Source organism: Amblyomma mixtum, chromosome 2 (assembly GCF_055824585.1).
Source record: "Amblyomma mixtum isolate Tamu chromosome 2, ASM5582458v1, whole genome shotgun sequence".
NCBI classification, from domain to species: Eukaryota; Metazoa; Arthropoda; class Arachnida; order Ixodida; family Ixodidae; genus Amblyomma; species Amblyomma mixtum.
This window is the reverse complement of record NC_143013.1, coordinates 61,205,900-61,226,201: the sequence shown is the minus strand read 5'-3', so window position 1 is coordinate 61,226,201 and position 20,302 is coordinate 61,205,900. Positions and strand designations below refer to the sequence as shown.

Genomic DNA, 20,302 nt, shown 5'->3' with positions numbered 1-20,302 from the left:
GGCACATATTGCATAAGTGAAACAAGAATAGCAGTGATGGGAACCGCCTATTCAAGAGGGCGTTTACTGCATAGTCACTGTATTAATTAGTGAAGTATAACTAAATTCGTTTTTAACTCTCGGGTACAAGAAAAAATCGCCAGTTATAAAGTTGTAGAGCGCAAGGAAACTCATCAATGGCGCAACTTCTAAACATATAGAAATATTACTGTCTTACGAGAAATGAACACGGGTATCCGTAAAGCATAAGATGCCGCATCTTGAAATTTCATAGAATTAACAGATAACGCACAAAGTACCCACCAACGCATGGAAAGCCACCCGCCACATTAAAACACTTGAGAGACCCGAAACTGCTTGTCGTTGAAACGGGACCGTTAACGACCACGAGGTAAAATGCACCCGCCTTAAAATTTTTACCCGAAAGCTCTTAATTAGCGGCGAAAAGGCGAGTGGACACCAAAAATTAAAATTGATAATTATTACCAGTTCCAGCGCTCCCTTCCTCTAGATGTTCCATACTCTCGCTGCATGGTGCCACGGAAATTTTCCAGCGGGCACGCTTAGTCTATGAGAGAAAAACACTTCAGGAGTAAAGCTATCTCCACTGAAATTTCGTTGTTTGCGCTTTCTCTGGATACTCTGAAACCTTCTAAATTAAACATTTCGCATATCTCGCGGCAAGAGACACAGATGAGCGCACACTGCCGGCTGAACGTTTATTTTTAAGAAGCGAAGTGCGGAGAAGCAAGGAAAGCGATTAAAGAGGAGGGTACACAAGGAACTAAAGTTCGAGTACGCTTAAACTCCGCCTTAACGGTATGACAAGGCAGCGTCAATGGTCTGGGGTCGTCTTTGCATATCACCTTGCGGACAGGTTTTCGGACAGGTCCTCGCGGCTGGTTTTGTATATCTAAGGACTCGTTCACTTGATATGAACACGAGCGGTTGGAGTTAGGCATTGGGATGAGCAAGATCACACCGACTTGGCGACGGCTTACAGCAACTCTGTCTTGGTAAGTAAAGACCGGCGCGACTGCAGCGACGTCCAGCGTTGGGCAGTGCAGTGCGAGCGGGTATAGGCTGGGTCCAAGAACGCGCGACCCCAGGCCGCAGACGCGACGGCGCCAGTACAAAACAATGCTGTGATTTCTCCTTTCCAGTTCCACTAATCCGACTCTGTCGCCCAAGCATGTTTACGTGCTCTTAGGGGGGCAGGGCATGCGAGTCAACCCAACCCTTGCAGGCTTATCTTCGTAGCCTAAATCGTCAAGCATGAAATGAATTTCAGAGAAGGCTTAGCACACTTAAGGACGGCTCCTTGGAAGGACTATGGCGTCCAGAGCGGCACGCGTTCTTCTATTGGCTTTCCACGTTGTGAGGCACTAGTGTTGTACAGGGAGTTCTGTGGTAGCGTGCGTTCGAACGCACACAGCAGTGCATATGTGGCCCGTACTGTTCAGCGGCGCCAAGCATTCTTCCTTTGATAGACGCGCCGCATCTGTCCGTTGTTTAGCCCCAAGCTGAGGCATACCCAAGCACTGATTTAATGTTTGAGTAATTTACACGCCGGCGGGGCACTTGCACGAGCGATGTGGAAGGGAATTCCACTAACACACAGGCATTGCTATAGTATACGGGCTGTCGCCGGCAACTTGAGGAATCCGCCTTCACAACAGAACCTTCGAAGGCGCACACGGTGCGTGTCAAGCTGGACACTGCTCGGACGGAAAGTTTCGGATTGTTCGCGTCAAGTTCGGCATCGGGTTCGGTGTCATGTTCAGTCTCGGGTTCGGCGTTATGTTCGCCATCGGGGTCGCCCCTGAGTTTGGATGGTCTGGTCTAAGACCCTTTTCCAAGTATCTGACCCCGAGCATCAGGTCGGGGGGAATCTTGTACCGATTAGAAAGCCGGTGGGCATCCGGCGGCACTGGTGATCGAACCCAGCACTTCCCGAATGCGAGGTGGATGCTCTAGCACAAGGCCATGCTTCGGTCAGGAACGGGAGCTAGAAGCGTTTTATTCCTAATAAATGTTCGGTTGACAGTCAGCCCTCGTCTACTTGTGCTCCTCCGGCTCGGCTTACCCATATGATAATTCAGAGAGAATTCGAACCTGCTGTCTTGAAACCAGCACCCATAGCGCTCTATAAATTTAGATTTCACTAAACTGAGCGCCTTTTTTTTAAGCTCTGGCTACGTGAGACAACTCGTGTATGTGTCCGTTAATGCATGCGTGTCAAATAGATGAGCTTGAATTTTCCCGGAAGAGGCGCATCTACAGCGTGCTTGTGCGCGTCTGAGCCATGTTCGTATGGTCTGCTTAAGTTAGGGCACTTCCTTTTGCAGGGCGGCATCAAAGCGGTGGTGTGGACTGACGTGGTTCAAATGGTCCTCATATACGTGAGCTACATTATGGTCATCGCCTCCGTGAGTGGATTTTTGTCTGCTACGGCTTCATTGCTCACCAGTGACAACGCTAATCTTGGCTACAGTAGCGGTTTTACCTAGTTGGCTTGTAATACTTCTTGAAATCTGCTGCAGGGACAAAGAACCTTTGGCATAAGCTTATGAGTTGTGGCAGGATTTCTCCGCGCACAAAACACTCATCGCAAAAGCCCCAGAAGCATTGTTCCGTCCCACAAACACAGCAGTTTCAAAACCTCCGCATGCCATGCCCGTTTTCAATGCCTTGCGAACAATGTTACGTGGCGACAAAATGTGTAGTTTCTGCAAGCTGTATGATTTTATTATCTCAACGCTGCAAAGTTAGCTTAAAGCAACCTACAATTGGCCACCGCTTCAAGTGCTGAAATTGCCGCTCTCTCCTTTATTTTATGGACCTATGGATGACACGAAGAAAAAAAATTCAACAATGGAACCAGTACCAGTACCATGATAGCCACCTTAACAATCAGAAGATGTAGTGCTACGATGTCGCTTTGGCCTAATTTAATTACTTCTCCAAAGACTGTGCAGAAAAGATGGTTTGTTTTCATTTGCATGATTAAAACCCCATGATTACCAGGCACACACCAATATATTTGCTTTCGTGTATTCTCTCACGAAAAACATGCCTGCAAGATTTGTGTTTCTGCTGCATCTCTCAAATATTTCTCAAACGCGCAAACAGGTGAAATATGTGATAATAAAGAAAATACGACCAAGCACTTTCAAGGAAGTCTGCACAGTGGTGCCCTAAATATTAACTAATTCTTCTAGAAAATTCACCTTTTCTGCACGATAAATTCATACAACATATCACAAAGTTGATCACTACCGTAAATAATAATTACGCTATGACTATGAACAGGTAACCATGAATGAAAAGACCTGTACTGCATCACTACAGCATGTAGTCTAACGAGGCAAATCGCACGAGTCTATCGTGTCGGGGACTTCGAAGTCTTGTAAAAACGGGACCAAACCAGCGGGCAGTTTCATGCCAAGAGTTTGGTACAAGGCTTCTGAACTCTGAAGCTCTCTTGCACCACCGAGCTGATCAGCCCGAGGTAGTGGGACGGGAGGTTAGCGGGAGGCAAATATACACGTAAAAGAACCTCATATGGGTGAAATTGACGTAGGACCCTCCACAACGACGACCCACGAAGCCCACATGCAGCTAGAGGGCATTGTGAAGTAATTGATGCAATCTCGTATTACAGGGTGTCTACCACCTGGGCGGCTTCGGCAACGTGTGGGCGATTGCTGGCAAAGGAGGCCGGCTCATCTTCACCAAGTAAAACGACATTTTATGAGCCAATTTCATTGTTTTTTTTCGGAGTTGCAGTAATAAAATATTGTGCCCAAACTTTTTCATCAAACCTACGGTAATGGAACTTGGCACAATGCATCGAAAGCAGTTGTTCAAAGAAGTGTAAATTAAATACTTTTAATTTTAATTACAAACACCAGGCTTAGTAAAGGCTCTCGCTGTTAAAAATTGCGGCCACTTTTCTATTCCTCAATGAGATGCTCAGTTTTTTGGGATTTGTAGGGATTAAAAAAACACGATACCTACAAGGCGAAATCGTTTTGTGCTTACTAAAGGAGAAAGAAGAGAGAAATGCTTTCTGCAAAGTGCAAGAAGGCAAGGTAGTCTGGAGAGCAGTGACTGATGGAGGTAGAGCATTAGGGAAAAAAGGTAGGGATCTTAACCATGTCACGGTCTTCCTTCCTGCCGTGAGCACAGATTGACAAAAAGGGGAATGGGGCGAGATAACGAAAGTGTGGCTAGGAGAGAGAGCCCAGAGAAAGATATAGCGCCCAGATTTAAGGGTGAATGCATGGTGCGTCATATAGGTACTTCGCACACACCCGTTGAAGCCTTGAAAACAAGCAGGGGCCAAGAACAAACTTCAGTGTGCAAACGGGCGCTGTAAAAGCGTAGGTTGCAAGCGAAAGCGCAGGATGCACACCTCACTTCAAGGATGTATGCGTTTGGCTACGAAAACACATGCCTTGTATTTTTTTTCTTACATTTTATCTGCTCAGAAGAACCACTGCGGGCAGCTGTGATTGTTTTCTCTTGCATTCACACTTTTATGTTGGTCTTGCATTCATTTCCGCAAAGAAAAATGTTCTCACTTGTCCCTATCTTGGACACTCTTGATAATATTTCATAATTTTTTATCATTCTTATGCTGCTTGAAGCTGGAATTCGACACATTTTTATTATATAGAGTATTTGCGTTTCAAATATTCTTAGAACGCTTCTCGTACCAAAGAAAAAGGCAATGCGATTGCACCTACATCCGCTTATGCATAAGGATGGATATGTATTGATATCGCACTTCGCAACCGCCAATGCTTCGCAGCCTCCAAGACAACGGTGCAGTGACCCAGCTCACGAGTAGATGTGTTATCCTAGCGTTAGACAAGTCTCCGCGACGTAGCGCGTTGCACTGTTAGTCCTTGCTCCGTGTTATGCGAGCTGAGGTTTCGTTATTTTACACTTCCGAGGCTTGGCGTTGCTAACAGAGGGGGCTGCAGACCTTGCCAACACTGAAGCTATAATAGTTTGCGCCGTTTAATTATGTGTTAAGTCTGGTAACAGCGCCAATAGAGATAAAAAAAAAAGAAAGCAGGGTTCATTCTCGAGCTAAGCTGCCGATGCTTCCTTTGCGAGCCCGATTATTTCGAAGATGTTTCAAATTAGTGTCACTAAAGGAGGCTATGACGTTTCCCCAAAAATAACCGCGTAGAATTCGAGTAGATTTGTACGCATGTGTCAAAATTGTGACGTCAGCCTCACCGGAAAAATGTCAAAATCATTGAGCTGATGATGCGGTTGAACTGGTTCTTGCAGCCATATACCGAAACTCTGTGCTTATTTCATTCGACGACTCTCAACGTATACATGTATTGTACATCACTCTTTATCCTTGCTTTAAACATTGTTTTGTGGACTTTTGTGGGCTGTTCTCTCGCATGCGACCACTTTCAAATGCTTGTTCATACCACAACTTCTTCATAGATGTATAGTTGCCAGCCCTGAGCCTACAAAAGCAAGTGCCACAGATCAACTTGGCACGGTGGACTCGCGCGACGAAAGGAACTGTATGCTAACAACGTGCGTATGCGGCCCCATAGGAACAGAATGACCAGGAACAGACCAGGCCAAATGGAGTGCAGTCTTTAATGTTTTTGTCTGATGCACTTCGTCGTGATACACCTCTGTATTCCTTTGCAGCAACACCACAAGCCTTTACCCTACGTACACTACGTGGAATGTGTTGTTGGCCTGGATCGTTATCTGGATGACAACTTACTGCGCCAGCCAGACGCAGGTGCAGCGCTACTGCAGCATGAAGTCGCTCAGACACGCGCGCTGGTATGTGCTTGACCCTCATCGCTCCCTTAGTTGTGGCGCACAGGCAGAGTTGTTGAGCCTCTTCACTTCCTCAGATTCTCTGATACCCACAAACAGAGACAAAAAAAGTAAAGACAACAACTAGAGGCAAAGCAGACTAAAACCGTGCTGTGTTAAGGTGTCTTGAAATTCGGGTTGCGGAGCTAAACTAATCACTGTCTTCGTGACGTTTGATGCCTTTGACACAAAGACAACTTGACCGAAGGTTGCCGTGGCTAGCGCATTGGCCCTGGCCAAAGTTAGGTCCAAGACCCATATCCCCAAGCATTTCCGTCCCACAGAAGCCGAGCACCACTTCAGAGAAAAACTGGTACCCATTCTAAAATCTGTAGATACCCGGCGATACCGGGAATCGAACGCTGAATCTCCCGCGTACGAGGTGGATGTTCAAAACTGTAGGTCATTCGGCAGCGAGTGATCTTCCTTGCATCAGTTTCTTGTTAACGTGGTTGAAAAGTTCTTATTACAGGCACAATACGTTAAGATCCCGAGTATGTGTGTAAATAAGTTCCGCAGCAGACGCAAGGCAGCCTCAAGTTATCCACTATCAAAAAGTCAAGCGCATCTAACAGTTGCAACCTACGGTTAGCTATTTTTATGTGGCGTTACGCTTGCGGTTTTCCTTATGCTTTCCATCAGCAATTTTTTATGGCCCTCAGTCACATTCTAAGTCAAATCGAGCACTCAGAAGTTCCAAATCTGCAAAGGCACTGTGTATTCGACTGAAAATGCCCAACCTGATTGCGCTTTTTTTTTTCAATTTCTTCTTCCGAAAAAAAGTTTGTGCCTCACACGGTAAGCATCTCAGAGCGCTTTTCTTTGACTCTTACAGTGCTCAAACGTAAAATTCACATGTGTATTCCGCAAACAAAAATGTTTAGAAGACGTCAATACATCGGAAAAATTTTACGCCGCCGATAGGCAAGCGAATTCCCTGAAACTCTCGTGGGCATGAAGGGACCAGCATGCTTCATTCGCTGGTATTAATATACCAAGGGACTGGGCCGCGAAAAATTGCTACAGTAGATTTGTTTTTCAGCACGCACTTTCCTTAAACTTTTTGTTACCAAACTCACCAGTCATGCGCGTTTATTATAGCTGAACATGGGCTTTTCATTGACAGCAAAGCCTTTTAATTAAGTAGAAAGCAAAGCCCTAATTTCACAACACCTTCTGCCTATACTTTTTATCTGTCATATTCTAATCAGCACGTGTACATGATTGACGTTGCTTAACAAAAACGCATTCATGCACCAGGGCTCTGCTGCTGAATATACCTGGTGTCACTTGCACCACGCTGCTGTCCGTCATCTCTGGAGTGACCCTGTACGCGGTGTACGGGAACTGTGACCCCAGACTCACGGGAGACATCGACAAGGCGGACCAGGTCAGGAATAGCCTCTCTTTTAGTAAAACCTTAAATGAATTTTGGAGTTCGTGTATCATTTGTGGCTCTGACAGCATACCCTATGGCCAACGGCAAAACACGTTCGCCCTCACTGAAGGCGAATGAGGTTTGCCAAAAAAATAAGAGATTACAAAACTAGGGAACTTTCCTTAAGCAGTGGTGGATGTATCTGCGGGCTACGTCCGATGGATATCCAGTTCCGTTACTCGGAATAAAGGACATCACAGCTAGGTTATTAGCGTTACCTCTTCAATCTTAGGGCCAAGGGAAAAAGATTTCGAAGTTTATTTCTCTGCTTTTTCGTGTGCATAAATCGACAATTAAATACAAAGGCGATCACACAAGATGATTCGAGAGATCTGCTTTAGCAGTAGTGGTTGTAAAATTTCACGTTTAGATTCATTGCCTTCCCTATGTTTCTTTGAGATCAATTTCACCTTGGTTTTCTTGTCCCACTGTTGCGTAGGGTTTCTGGTAGGAGGAGGTTTGTGGTGAATAGCAGTGGATGGTAGGTACAGGTCTTCTGTAAGGCTGAGGTGGTTGCATGAGTGGTGGGTGGAGACTCGGTGGAAATAGACGCATTTATACTGATGGGTGTCCAGTGGTGCAATGACCCTGAAGTGCTCCAGAAGGGGCATTTTCTGGGCAGGGAGGGTACCCGGAAGGTGCCCTAATTCACTCCGAACCACTAGGACCACTGGGGTTGAAGGCCTCGTACAGAGGTAAATAAAAACAGTTCACTGCCACTTGAGGCTACAGAATTGGAAGGAAAACTTTGCACAGGTCAGCAGGCACGTTTTTGTGAGCTAATGTTGATGATACGAAGTTGCAAGCTCTCCCAGTTACCACCCTTCTTAGACAAAACTGTTACTCCCTTTCCATAATCTGGCCTGCAACATATTTTTGGTAAGAAACATTTGTCCTGACCTAAGCTTGCAGGCCAAATAATTTGCGTGGCGATTTCAGTCCACGTAAGGTAGCTGTGACCCTTAAATCAAAGAGCCCGCCTGCGCCAAAAAAAAAGTTAAAAACCTAAAAGCTATGCCCTGACCTTTTTTGTAAAGCTTAAAATGCACAAAGGCTTAAATAATGCCGGTTTCGGGTCTCTAGATTCCATAGTTGGGTTTCGAGGCTATGTTGCCCAAACTAGGTAGCAGCGCAAAGCCAATAAGCTAAGCGCATAAAAAACGAGCAGTTGTTCTAACACAAACAGCATGATCGGCTGATGGATGGATCCTTCAGTGTACACTTTGCAGTGTTCAAACACTGTGGAAGAATGAAGGAACTGCACGACGCACCTCTGGCTTCTATTTCAGCTGATGCCATACATCGTGCAAGACTTACTGCGCAACTATCCGGGACTCAGCGGCCTCTTCGTGGCCTCTGTCTACAGCGGATCTCTCAGGTGAGATGGTCAAGTTTGGGGTCCAGCGTATCGACCGAGCCGGTACTTAGTTTTTTATGTTCTTGACGTTTTATGTTCTTAGTGACTGCAGACACTAAACGAGAGAGAAAAACTGTTGTTAAGAGCAAAGGGAGGAGTAAGACTTCCAGAGGGTGCAGCTCTTAGTCAAGGGACTCATTTGCCGTAGCTGTGTGGGTGGCCTGGACAATCAGGTCACGCTGCTGGTCCAGGGCTATGCTAGGCAGGACGGCTTCCAACTAACACGGGGAGGGGCTAGGTAATGGAGGCACTGAGGGAGGACTGGGACATTTCCATGGGGAGTGTAAGAGGGTTTGCCGTATAGCGCAAAAAGGGCAATTTGCATAGTAGCATGTGGGGTAAAATGTTGCCCTGCTTGCAAGAGGATGGTTAACGTTAGTCTGAGTTTGGCGCCAAGAGGCCTCCTCCTCTCGACAGAGATTTTTGCGAGGTGGTAAATATGTTCTGAGGGAGAGTCGGTAATACTGGAGCGTGTGCTAATAGGTGAAGGGGATGGATTTCATCTCTTCTTGGTTGGGGTGGTCTACCACCATTTTCCCCTTAGTACGAATAAATTTTACGAAGTTTATCTCTAAATATTCCTCTGCCTTCGTCTTGCAGCACCCTTTCGTCGGGCTACAACGCCTTGGCAGCCGTAACATGGCACGACTTCGTTCGGCCTCGGGTCACCATGAGTGAAGTCGGTGCGCTCCGACTCACAAAGGCAATAGGTAAGCGTCCTCTGACTCCAACGTGCCGTGTATTACTGTAGCCCCTTGTTTGTCAGCGAACCAGTAACAAAGTTAACTTTGCTTTTGCAGCCGCAGCCTTCGGACTGTTGTCCATATCCATCGCATTTCTCGCTGGTACCATGGAATCTATTATACAGGTAAGTTCGTATTACTTGTCCTTTTTTCGCCAGAGAACAACAAACAAAAGGTGGTTGTCCGAAGAAGATGAATTTTTTTTTACATCTTTAGCTGTTATATCGAAGTTCTTCCGCCTCCATGCCGAATGAGAGCAGAGTCGATTCTATAATATTTGCGATCCCACAATCATACCATGCTCTTAGCCCGTGGCTCGGGCCTCGTCGTCATCAGAGTGGGCACCGGAGAAAATGAATATGCCGCGAAACACGTTGAAACGCCTCTCATGCAAATAACCAGCAATGACTGGATGGCGCCGGATCCTGCACGCATGCGCAGTGGCGGCCGCCGCAGTTATGATAAAGCCGTCAGCGAAGGTGTAAACAATAGTCGTGTTGCGAGAGGGTCATGTAAGCAGCCTAGGAAGAGCGTCGTGCTGTGAACGAAGCTCGAATGCGATAGACGAGAGCTAGAAATACGCAGCGGGTCGAGCAGATGAAAAACGCCCGAGAGGAGCTGCAAGCAAATGCGCTGCACGACAAAGTGCACATGTCCGATCCAAAACATTACTCGCACTATAAAGCAATCGTTAAAACGCTGCCAGAACAGGAACATAACTGTGGCACGTTCATGGGAGATAGCAGCATTCAAAGCAAGTACAACAGCTCAAAATCGCAAGTTCGACTATGTAGCCCTGATCAGCAGCATTAGCGCTATTCTAATCGTCAATATCGGTGGCTCAGTGGTTATGGTTCTCGGCTGCTGACCTGAAAGACGCGGGTTCGATCCCGGCCGCGGCGGTCAAATTTCAATGGAGGTGAAATTCTAGAGGCCCGTGTACTGTGCGACGTCAGTGCACGTTAAAGAACTCCAGGTGGTCGCAATTTCCGGAGCCCTCCACTACGGCGTCCCTCATAGCATGAGTCGCTTTGGGACGTTAAACCCGATAAAACCAAACTAATCGCCAATATTTTATGTAACCGCTGCAAAAGCAAAGGTTGACCAGGCAGCGCTGATCATCCGCATCGCCATTGGTTGAATCGTCCCAGTGCAAGCGCTAATGGCGGAAAATGCCGGAACGTAGGGCCGTAGAAACCGTCACCGAGAACGGAGCTTTTATAAGGCAAAAGTGAAATATAAAAATGCCAGTTAAACTCTCAGCAGTCGTTTTTCCAAGCAACTCAGTGAAATTAAAACAGATAGTTGAGTCTTGTCTACAACCCCGTTAACTTCCGAACGGTATCACGGAGTCCTTTTCGGTCGTAACGTAGCAAGATTGATATGCATGGCGCGAAAACTTTTACATCAAGCTTTACCGGCTATTAATGTCTCTCTTCCTCCCGAACACAGACCGGCAGAGCTAGGAAGAGCCATGTTATCGATTATTAGGAAGAACAAAAAATGGAAAGAGCTGCCCACAGTCTCCTATAGAAATGTTGGAGGGGAGCTCGCAAGGTGCCACAGTAGAAGTGATATGAAGCCTCCGAAGTGAAGTCTCAACAGTGAGTACGAGACGCTAAATGATCGTTTCTTTTTTTTTTCGTTTATGCCCTCGTACGCAGACACCCATAGGCCACTAAAGATACCCCGTGAGGCGTACTCTTAGAAGTCCGGGTATAAAACCTTGATAGGGTGCTCTAGATACGGCTTAGCGCAGAGCGACTATTGCCGATTATAAATAGTGGTAAGGGTTTAACGTAGTTAAACCAACTACAAATGTGATAGCAGGCGTTCATTCTTCAATTGGACGGGGCACTTAAGCTCCGCCTTAAGGGTATGACGCAGTATCTTTGGTGGGTTAGGCCCTATATGTGCAGAATTGGTCACTCTCTACTTAACATTCACAAGTCGCGGCGAGTCCTCATACGACTACCAGCGCAGTGGCGCAGTGGTTCAGCGATGCGCCACTGCACTGCACTGCACTGCACTGCACTGCACTGCACTGCACTGCACTGCACTGCACTGCACTGCACTGCACTGCACTGCACTGCACTGCACTGCACAGCACAGCACCTGCACTGGCAGGTGGCTTTTTCTGTCACAGCCACCGGTAGGGATTGTGCGACCCATATTGCTATTCCAGAGCAACCTCTCGTGGCCAGACATTCATTTCACTGCCATTTGTCAGGGCAAGTTGTGATGACACCACAAGGTTACGTCACCTACGTGGCACGACACACTCCTTCTATTGGCTACAGTATGCGCGACGCTCCTCCTAACTTACCCGAGTAACTCGGGTAGGCTGGGGTTAGTCCGCAGCACAAGACAAGAAAAGATGACGAGATTCTTCCTTGTGGTTGGTGCGTCTGGAGCAGCACTTTCGCACAAAAACTTGGCAAGCAGTACTGTAGCAGGCCACCCGGCGGGCAAAATCAGAAAATGCTAGTTTAAGAAGCAGCTCCTTGAAATATGACAAAGCATCAGGACTAGTTCGTTGCGCGTTTTCGTCCCGAGGTGCTCGCACTCGACAAGTTCTTCATGTCGAGTGACATAATGTGTGACTTTCATGTGTGATTGACTCCCAAGCAGTAGCAGCACACTTTTTTTTACGTGCCTAGTGCTTTTCAACCTCTGTCAAGGGGCACATTATATCTGCAGCGGGGTGCTTTTGGGAAATCTGAGGCCTTTGCCTAGGTGGAAAGCCACAATTCCACACGTTAGTGCTTTGCTGCTCAGGCTGTTGGCCTCGTTAATTAACTTATGGCGTGCGCCAGGTTGTTGAGTGCACGCTCAAACCTGCTCAGGTGCTTGTGCTATGCCCGAATACGTACTGTGATCGCAAACTCACCTGGAGGCAAAGGGACAAAGATTCAGTGTTTATTTTTAGCCTTACACCATTCTCACTTTGTGTTGTTGTCTAATTCGGTCTCTCCCTACCATTTCCTTGCCGCCATGGTAAGCTTAGCGGGTAGAGCTACTATTCCGGACAGGCTCCTGTCCCGGCTTCGACCCCCGTAAAGGGATGAATGTTTCAACTACTAAGTTTCCGTGCAAGTTTTACAGCTCTCCTTTTTTACAGCTCTCCTGGTGGATTCTAAGATATAACTACAGTAGGATGGAATTCAAGAAGGCAGCTGCAAATACCCCTCGAAGGCGTTCATCCAGGCAATGACGTCGATCGATAGTCGTCTTGCAATTTCAGGTTATACTCGCGGTCGCCTTTTTATGGTAATGCAGCAAAGGCTGTGCAGGAAAGAGACAGCCCTTTGTGCCTGCGACGTGAGGAGTGGGCTCCTCAGAACTAGCGACTGTGCACCCTCTGCCCAACTTTTTCACTTCACCCTTACGCATCCTTAGCCCGAAAAAAAGAGCCCACTTCCCATGGCACGGAGACAAAACACCATCTCCTTTTCTTTCCTGCCTATCCTGTGTTGCATCGCAACCGCGACGTCAAGAAAACCGTTCGATGGCATTGCCTGGAGGGCCTAGCTTGAGGGTTATTGGCCACTGCCTTCTTCACTTTTATCCGACTATACCATCTATTCCCAATACACACCACCTTGGGGGATTCTCCTAAACATATGATTGACTATTCTTTCCTCACGATTGTTTTTACGAGAGAGAGAGATTCCAATGAAGAAGAGCTGTGAGCTCGGCCAGGTCACTTTCCATCTGGGCCGCTACTGGGCACTAGGGTGAGGGAAAGAGGAATTATAGTTAAAGCAAGCATGGAGACAATGAAAACGGACACAAAAAGCCGACATCTACTTGTCTACAAGAACAAAAATACTCCCCAAAAGAGATCAGGCGGCTCATGTGTAAAAGGAAAGTCGATTACGACACTTATAGCTTCTCCTGCGCAGCGTGGGATTCTTTAGGGGACTAACACGACCTCTTCTGATAGAGTCCAGATGCCCAGGTATGAGACAGCCATCTACATTCTCTCATGGAGCGGAGACGCACGCACAAACGCACATGAAACGTCGTGTCGTATCTGGCAAGCAACAATCATCACGGTAGACGATTGGAATGCAGGCTGCCCAGTCGACGGCTGGCGCCCTCAGCGGTCCTTTGCTGGCCATCTTCGTCCTGGGAACCTTTTTTCCTTGCTGCAAGAAGAAGGTGAGTTCGACAAAGTGCGGCAGATTGTATTGCGTAATACACACGAATGACTCCTGCAATGCATGGTTTAAAGAACTCCCCCTTTTGTTTAAATTTTTATGTGCATTGAAAATACATTTCATGTCATCTATTTGGCTCACTTTCCAGAGCTTTTCCACTTTACTACTCGCTGTCCAGGACAGCAGTATCAGGACGGCTGGAGAGTGATACATTTTTTTTATGTTTTACCTTGAATAATTTCATTGCAACAACAATTCAATAGTAGCTACTAGCATATTCCTGGCACTCAAAGGGAGCTGGACCTGCATCGTTACGAAATTAGAAATGTTCAGCTAGAAAACAACTTTTGTTCCTGGTTGTTTGACAAAAATATTCATGGGAGCATCAGGTCAGTGGATCATAATCTCAGGTGTGGGGTACCCTCCAGAAACAAAGTCTGCACTAGTGTCATTTCAGAAGGGAAAATTCCTTGGCTTGACGACACCTAATGACACTGCCCGAATATATCTGTTACCCGATATCTCAGCGCAACCAGAACGCAGGCAATGGCCGCGGGATCACCTGACAAAACATGGCGGCGCCCATGCTCTCACACTGTAAACCGTCTATAATGCCGTTCTTGAAGTCGATGTTTGACGTGTACTTCTGTTCGTCCGAACCGTTTTCTTCTCGTTGTTGCGATGTTTTAATGTGGTGTTAGTGTTCTAAAACATTTCCGGAACGTTCTACATCAAACTAATGATCAGCTTTCTCTTGAGCGCTCGATACGAATTAAATTGTAGGCGAATTATTTCGGAACGAAATTCATCTGAGATTAAGTTGACTTGTAGGAACTCTTTTCCAGTTAACCGATATCAGAATAGAAAGACCTGACACCTTGATCACAATAATATTTGAGTTTTCACTCAAATACAATAGACGCCACCAGGACACAATGAGCGGTTACTAGGAACACAAGGTGCATTTCTGCAAAGTTGGAGCCGGTCATCTCTTTAGGTGACAGTGGTGGGGAGTCTCGGGAAACAGTAAGTTACCCAACTCTACTTTGTTCTGCCGAGTTCTGCCTGCTGTATTCAATGTCCAACATTTCGCTTCAGCATTCAGCTTGACCCCTTTTGTTCCTCTTTGTGGTCCTAGTTCCTCAGAATTCTCCTTATGTTTGGCGACGACGGTTCACGGCGCTGATGTTACTACGAACGCTGGCAACTAACGTGCACTAGAAGTGGCAAACATGTGCACGTGTAGCACTTTTGAGCGCGCGCATACATGCAGGGTGCTCTGTCGGGTATCCTGGTGGCCATCGCCATGTCCTGGTGGCTCGCTCTGGGCTCCATTGTGTATCCGCGCGAGGCGGACGACCTGCCCACATCCACATCCGGGTGTGCCGCGTTCAACCAGACACTCACGACCGGCTCGTTCGAACCGCCACCGCTGCCCACGTAAGCGCATGCCTCGCTCGCACCAACTTGTTCATAATGGTACTGAGTCCCCGGACGGCGCATTCACAAGGGGCTCTCCCATATCCGACAATTCTGGACAAAAGCGTTCTACAGCGGGATAGAGTTTATTAGCGCAATTTTTTCATACATTGCAAGATTTAATTATAACAATCAATATAACCGTAGATCTCCCATGAGCATACTTGCATCTTTTTGCTATCATCAAAACATTCCCCATTGGTTTTCCAAGGCAGACTGAACTGCTCGATGCTAGCGATAGAAAAACTTTAAAAGGAAGGGGTTGCTATGCATCGCAAGAATGGAGCATTAACTTTGTTAGTTTCATAGCAGTAGCTTTCAATATTGCAATATTCTAAAAATTTTGTCCAACAATGCTGCACATGGACTATTGCGATGATGACCATGTGCGGGTGCTTTTATTTTTTAATGTGGCGTGTATCCTATTCGTTGATTTTCTGTAATTGCACTTCGTTCCAGTGCTTCATGGCCAACAATGATTGCATTATTCTGCAAATTGATCTAGTACAGAGAGTTGATGTCACATGTGTAAGTTTGTGAACCTAACAAAGGGTCCGAATTACGGAGCGCTCTCAACCTTAATACACTAAATCTCAAAGTCCTGCTCCTACTGGACAGCCTTCAATACGGACTCATCGTGGTCAGGCCCGACCTGTTGGAGCGGGGCTGCAAGACTATTTTGAGACTGGGCCGAGATGGAGAGGGTTCTGTAATTTGGCTCCATAAAAATCAATCTTCATTGTGCCATTCGCAAGTTTAAAGGGGCTGCGAAACCCTGCTTGGGGGGATACCGGCTATACTTCAGGTGGATTCTTTATGTCACACAGATGCTGACTTAAAAAGAATGATGCACAGGAACGTGAGTTATTCAATCAAGAAATTTCAAAATACAAGCAAACAAAACGGTGCCCTCAACTCGATTTTGGCGGAGCTTCCCACTCCTATTTCGATCTCCCAATGACGGCACCTGGCGCAACCAATCAAAACAGCCTGCCAGAGCACGTCGCGGAAGTTTGCACTCCACGGTTGCCTGCTCTCTGTAACTCGTTCTTGCTGAGACTGGCAGCGTCGTTCTCATGCCAGAGCCCCTGGGGGTGTATTTTTATTTTACTTGCTTTGCAGGCCTTTTATCTAAGACAAACAAGTTGTTTTTGTTAATCTAATATAAAACACCGACAGGTGACAAAATGTGTCGCAAAATGTGTCTCAAATGTGTCTCTTAGAGTATGAATAAATAATTCCCACAATTTGCAGCATATCGACTGTTTGCCAATCATCAAGCTCGCGCCAGGTAATTTCATATCCGCTGCTAAAACCCGCCACTGTGTGGGGACACCATCAGAGCCATGAATTTGTTTTTGGGAGACATTCAAATATTAAAAAACGAAATATATGCGGTATTACCGACGCTAATAGCACCATTGTAACTCACTGTATGCGATCAACAGGCAAAACAGTCAACTAAGGTTGTGTTTCTGAGCCCCTTTAAGCTCTGTGAAAAAAAAATCACGTAACACAAAAATCACACGCTCTCTGTCATGCAGTGGCATCTTCCAGTTCTATCACATCTCGTACATCTGGATCGGCATCTTCGGATTCATCGTGCATATGTTGGTCTCCCTCACCGTCAGCCTCATCTTTGGTGAGCGCCCAGCGACGAACTCATCTGCGTGCATGATAACTACAAAGAAACGTTATCGCATACTGATAAGTATTATTGATACACGGTGGTTCAGTGGTTAGCGCGTTCGGCTACTGAGCTGGAGTACCCGGATTGGAACCCGGCCGCGGCGGCCGCGTTTTGATGGAGGCGAAACGCAAAAGACTCCCGCATGCTGAGGGACGTCAGTGTATGTTTAAGATCCCTAGGTGATCGAAATTATTCCGGAGCCCTCCACTAAGGCACCTCGTTCTTCCGTTATCCTTTCAATTACGGCGGGGTTCAGGTGTCCGCCGAGATGTGGGACAGATACTGCTTCATTTCCTTTACTCAAAAACCAATTTTCCGATTTTTCTCCACAGCCATTCTTTACAAAGCTGCCGTTGAAGCTTATTCACGATAGAAATTGCGAAAGCTTATTGTTTCTTAGAGGCTTCCTCCTTTTCATTAGGGCCAGTTCTTGTGTATTTCCTGACTACAAATGTCGTTGTCTGATGTGCACATCTAGTTCTAAGTGTGCGAGTTTTATACAGAGATGGAGTCTGCTGCCTCCTCTTTTAATGAAAGACTATGGACAACTACATCTGAGTTTGGTGTGTAGTTAAAATCGCTCTCCGGCTATTTACAGCCGTTTTCATGTTTGTTTGCCACAAAAAGAAGCTGTTACTGCTAAGAAAAGTATACGTTTACAAGCTTTCCTGGCCATGCCATCAAGACTGAAATGGACTCCATGATCATGGTCTGAAAGTGAACGGCGCTGTAACCTATCCTCTAGGATTCGCACGCTCTTGGCGTTACAGGAGTTTACGAAAACGACCAAAGCTGGCGATGCCTTATCTTATTAATTTATATTTTCTAGGTAATGAACAGCTTCGTTTCAGTGCAATTAGCCTAATTGTCAATACATGCCAACTTTAATTTGTCCTCAGCGCTTCTTCGAAAACGACTGCTCACGTGACCAGACGTAAGAAAGGGCCGAAATTCACGTGCAGTTTTCGCGGCCTAGCAACGCAGCAAGAGAAACTATGGACCTTTACCAATATCAGGAAGGAAAATTTAGTCCCAGTTTCAGCGCGCGCATTTCCTCTCGTAAAATGAAGCTTTGAGGCATAGTGTCGCACAGGTAAAGAGCGTTTTGTTAGCAACTAATGTGATGACAGTCAAAAGACCCATTATCGCTCAAAACTCTTTCGCACTCTTAAAGGGTTCTCATAAAGTATCTCTTTTTTTTTTCGCTGAATAAAAGCGTTTTCGAAAACATTGTTCACGTTCGTAATTAAAGATGAGGACTCGAGCAGATAATGAAGCCCATCCAGCAGCAAAAATACTGTGCGGCTTCCGGAACAAGGCTCGCTTGAATTCCTTCGAACTTTCTCCTAGGCCTTCATCCCCCTTTCTAAATCAACGCCTTCAGGGAAAGTAAAACAGAATGTAAGTAAAATAATAGAATGCGTTTTTCCTGCTTATCATACTTAATGTTACTGCAAAAACAGCCTTTATGAATATATTATGATTGGTCAAATGTTTAGGGGAATCCCCCAAGGTGGAGTAGATTTGTAATAAGGGAGTAATTACTCATTGGCATCCACCCGAGCGCAGCCATACGGCTACAAAGGAAAGCTATACAGCTTTCTCAGAAACTTCGTAGTTAAAGAAAAATTCGTCCCCCCCCCCGGAAAAAACCCCGGACCAGGACGAATTTTTCTTTAACTACGAAGTTTCTGAGAAAGCTGTATAGGTTTCCTTTGTAGCCGTATGGCTGCGCTCGGGTGGATGCCAATGAGTAATTACTCCCTTATTAATATATTATGATTATTGCGTTTTACAACTCACTAGTATCCTGGCCCGCTTACTTTGATTCCTAAAACACCCAAGACGATGTTACACAAGTGAACAAGGGGAAGTACGCTTGGGCTGAGCGCAAGTGAGTTCGCATGGCTAGCTTTGATGCAAGAGCATTCAGCAGGTGGCGCAGCTAAACCTTTCCCTTGGACATTGCATGAATGACACAAGTGGCCAGTTCCACTCACTAAAAGTGACACTAAATTTTCCCGCGTGAAAGTGTATAGCACAGCTATATCCTCACGTTTGAATCAAGCTGTATAGCACACACGGTTGATTTCTTCTTCAACCTAATTCACCGAGTACGCTTTTTACTGCTGCACTGTACGGCACTTATCTACAACCCTGTACAGTGGTGAGGGGAGTTACGTCGCAATCGACTAAAACAAGAGAAACAAACAGAATTCGTCGGTGCTTATTTCACGGTTGCTCAACCTTTTTTGGTCTTCCGTCTGCTTCGACTGATGAAACAGCATTTCGACCTGCTTTTTTTCGGCAAAGAGATACGTTGGAGTAAATTATCGTCCAACTTGAAGCGACAAGAAACAGTGCGCACTAAAAGATTGAACACAAAAGAAGACAAGCCCTAACAAATGGTAGTAAGCACACCTTTCCCAGTCACTTGTATGCCAATCCCTAACACCTCAGATTTTCACAATGGCCTCCATATTATTCGTATAGCCTGGCACCACCCCATCCCCTCATCTCATTTATTTTTGTTCGCCGAACTGTATTTACTACCACGTCGCAAAAAAAAAAAATCACCAGTTTGGTAGTCAGTGTTTTGTTTGTTTGTGCTATCTATTCTCTTGCCCTGTTTACATTTTTTTTTCTATTTGTAGTACCTCTTCGTCTTTTAGTTCCTAGTTCGCACATTCGAGACTTAGCATTGCAACAGTTTGGGCAGAAAAGCTGCCATGAATGTAATATTGAGCTACTGGGGTAACCATTACCGGAATTGCAGCTCAAACTATCGATGACCAAGAAAGTTGAGAGTTTCGAAAGCGGCATTCACAGCACCTTTCTTGAAATACCTTTTGTTTGGCGCGCTTTGGCCTCAGATGCTCTTGCGCCATTAAATGCTGTTATCACCTTCATTTTTCAGGCGATTACCTCACGTAACTAAAATTTTTCACAAGCATTGCTTAAAAGCAACGTTCGTGACTCATGTTTTTATAATTGATGTTAAAAAATTTTGTTCACAGGAGGTGTAAAATATCGGCAGGCGTGGCCGCTGACGTACGGGTCTGACGGGCTAGAAACAAGATGTGCGGCGGTGTCAAAATTAATTTCCTTTTATGTTTCCGGAGCCGTTAAAACCAGCTGTAGAGATGTTTACCCGACCGCAAATTCCGATATCATATGTGGGCCGCTCATTGACCCGAACTTCGCACGTGCGGTCCGCTGTGACTGGCCTTGATTATTGCAACGAAGAATTTTCATGTTCCCTGTTTAAGCGGAACGCTGCCCCAGTCATAAAACAGGTCAAAATAAAACTCGCATCCAGTGACTGCCGCTAAGCCCTCAAGGTAGTGTTGTGATGAAACACGCACGTACAAGCAAAAGGAAAAGAACATGTCATTAATATACCTCATCATCATCATCAGCCGGACTGCGCTCACTGCAGGACAAAGGCCTCTCCTTTATCTCTCCAGTTAACACTGTCCTGTGCCATCTGTGGCGACCGTACCC

General features: G+C 46.1%; 1 protein-coding gene across 2 annotated transcripts in view; it reads left to right on the top strand.

Annotated features, from left to right (window-relative positions):
- Positions 1–20,302, top strand: part of LOC149359511 (sodium-coupled monocarboxylate transporter 1-like) — a 35,714-nt gene that overhangs the window by 10,124 nt on the left and 5,288 nt on the right. The window contains exons 6-15 of one of the 2 annotated variants that reach the window (XM_089571719.1): positions 2,349–2,429; positions 3,665–3,738; positions 5,692–5,832; positions 7,129–7,258; positions 8,596–8,684; positions 9,324–9,433; positions 9,524–9,591; positions 13,544–13,630; positions 14,903–15,069; positions 16,653–16,750. In XM_089571719.1, the coding sequence (XP_089427845.1) occupies positions 2,349–2,429; positions 3,665–3,738; positions 5,692–5,832; positions 7,129–7,258; positions 8,596–8,684; positions 9,324–9,433; positions 9,524–9,591; positions 13,544–13,630; positions 14,903–15,069; positions 16,653–16,750 (1,045 nt within the window). The remainder of the gene's footprint in view (positions 1–2,348; positions 2,430–3,664; positions 3,739–5,691; positions 5,833–7,128; positions 7,259–8,595; positions 8,685–9,323; positions 9,434–9,523; positions 9,592–13,543; positions 13,631–14,902; positions 15,070–16,652; positions 16,751–20,302) is intronic. The other variant, XR_016288783.1, reaches the window with a different exon arrangement.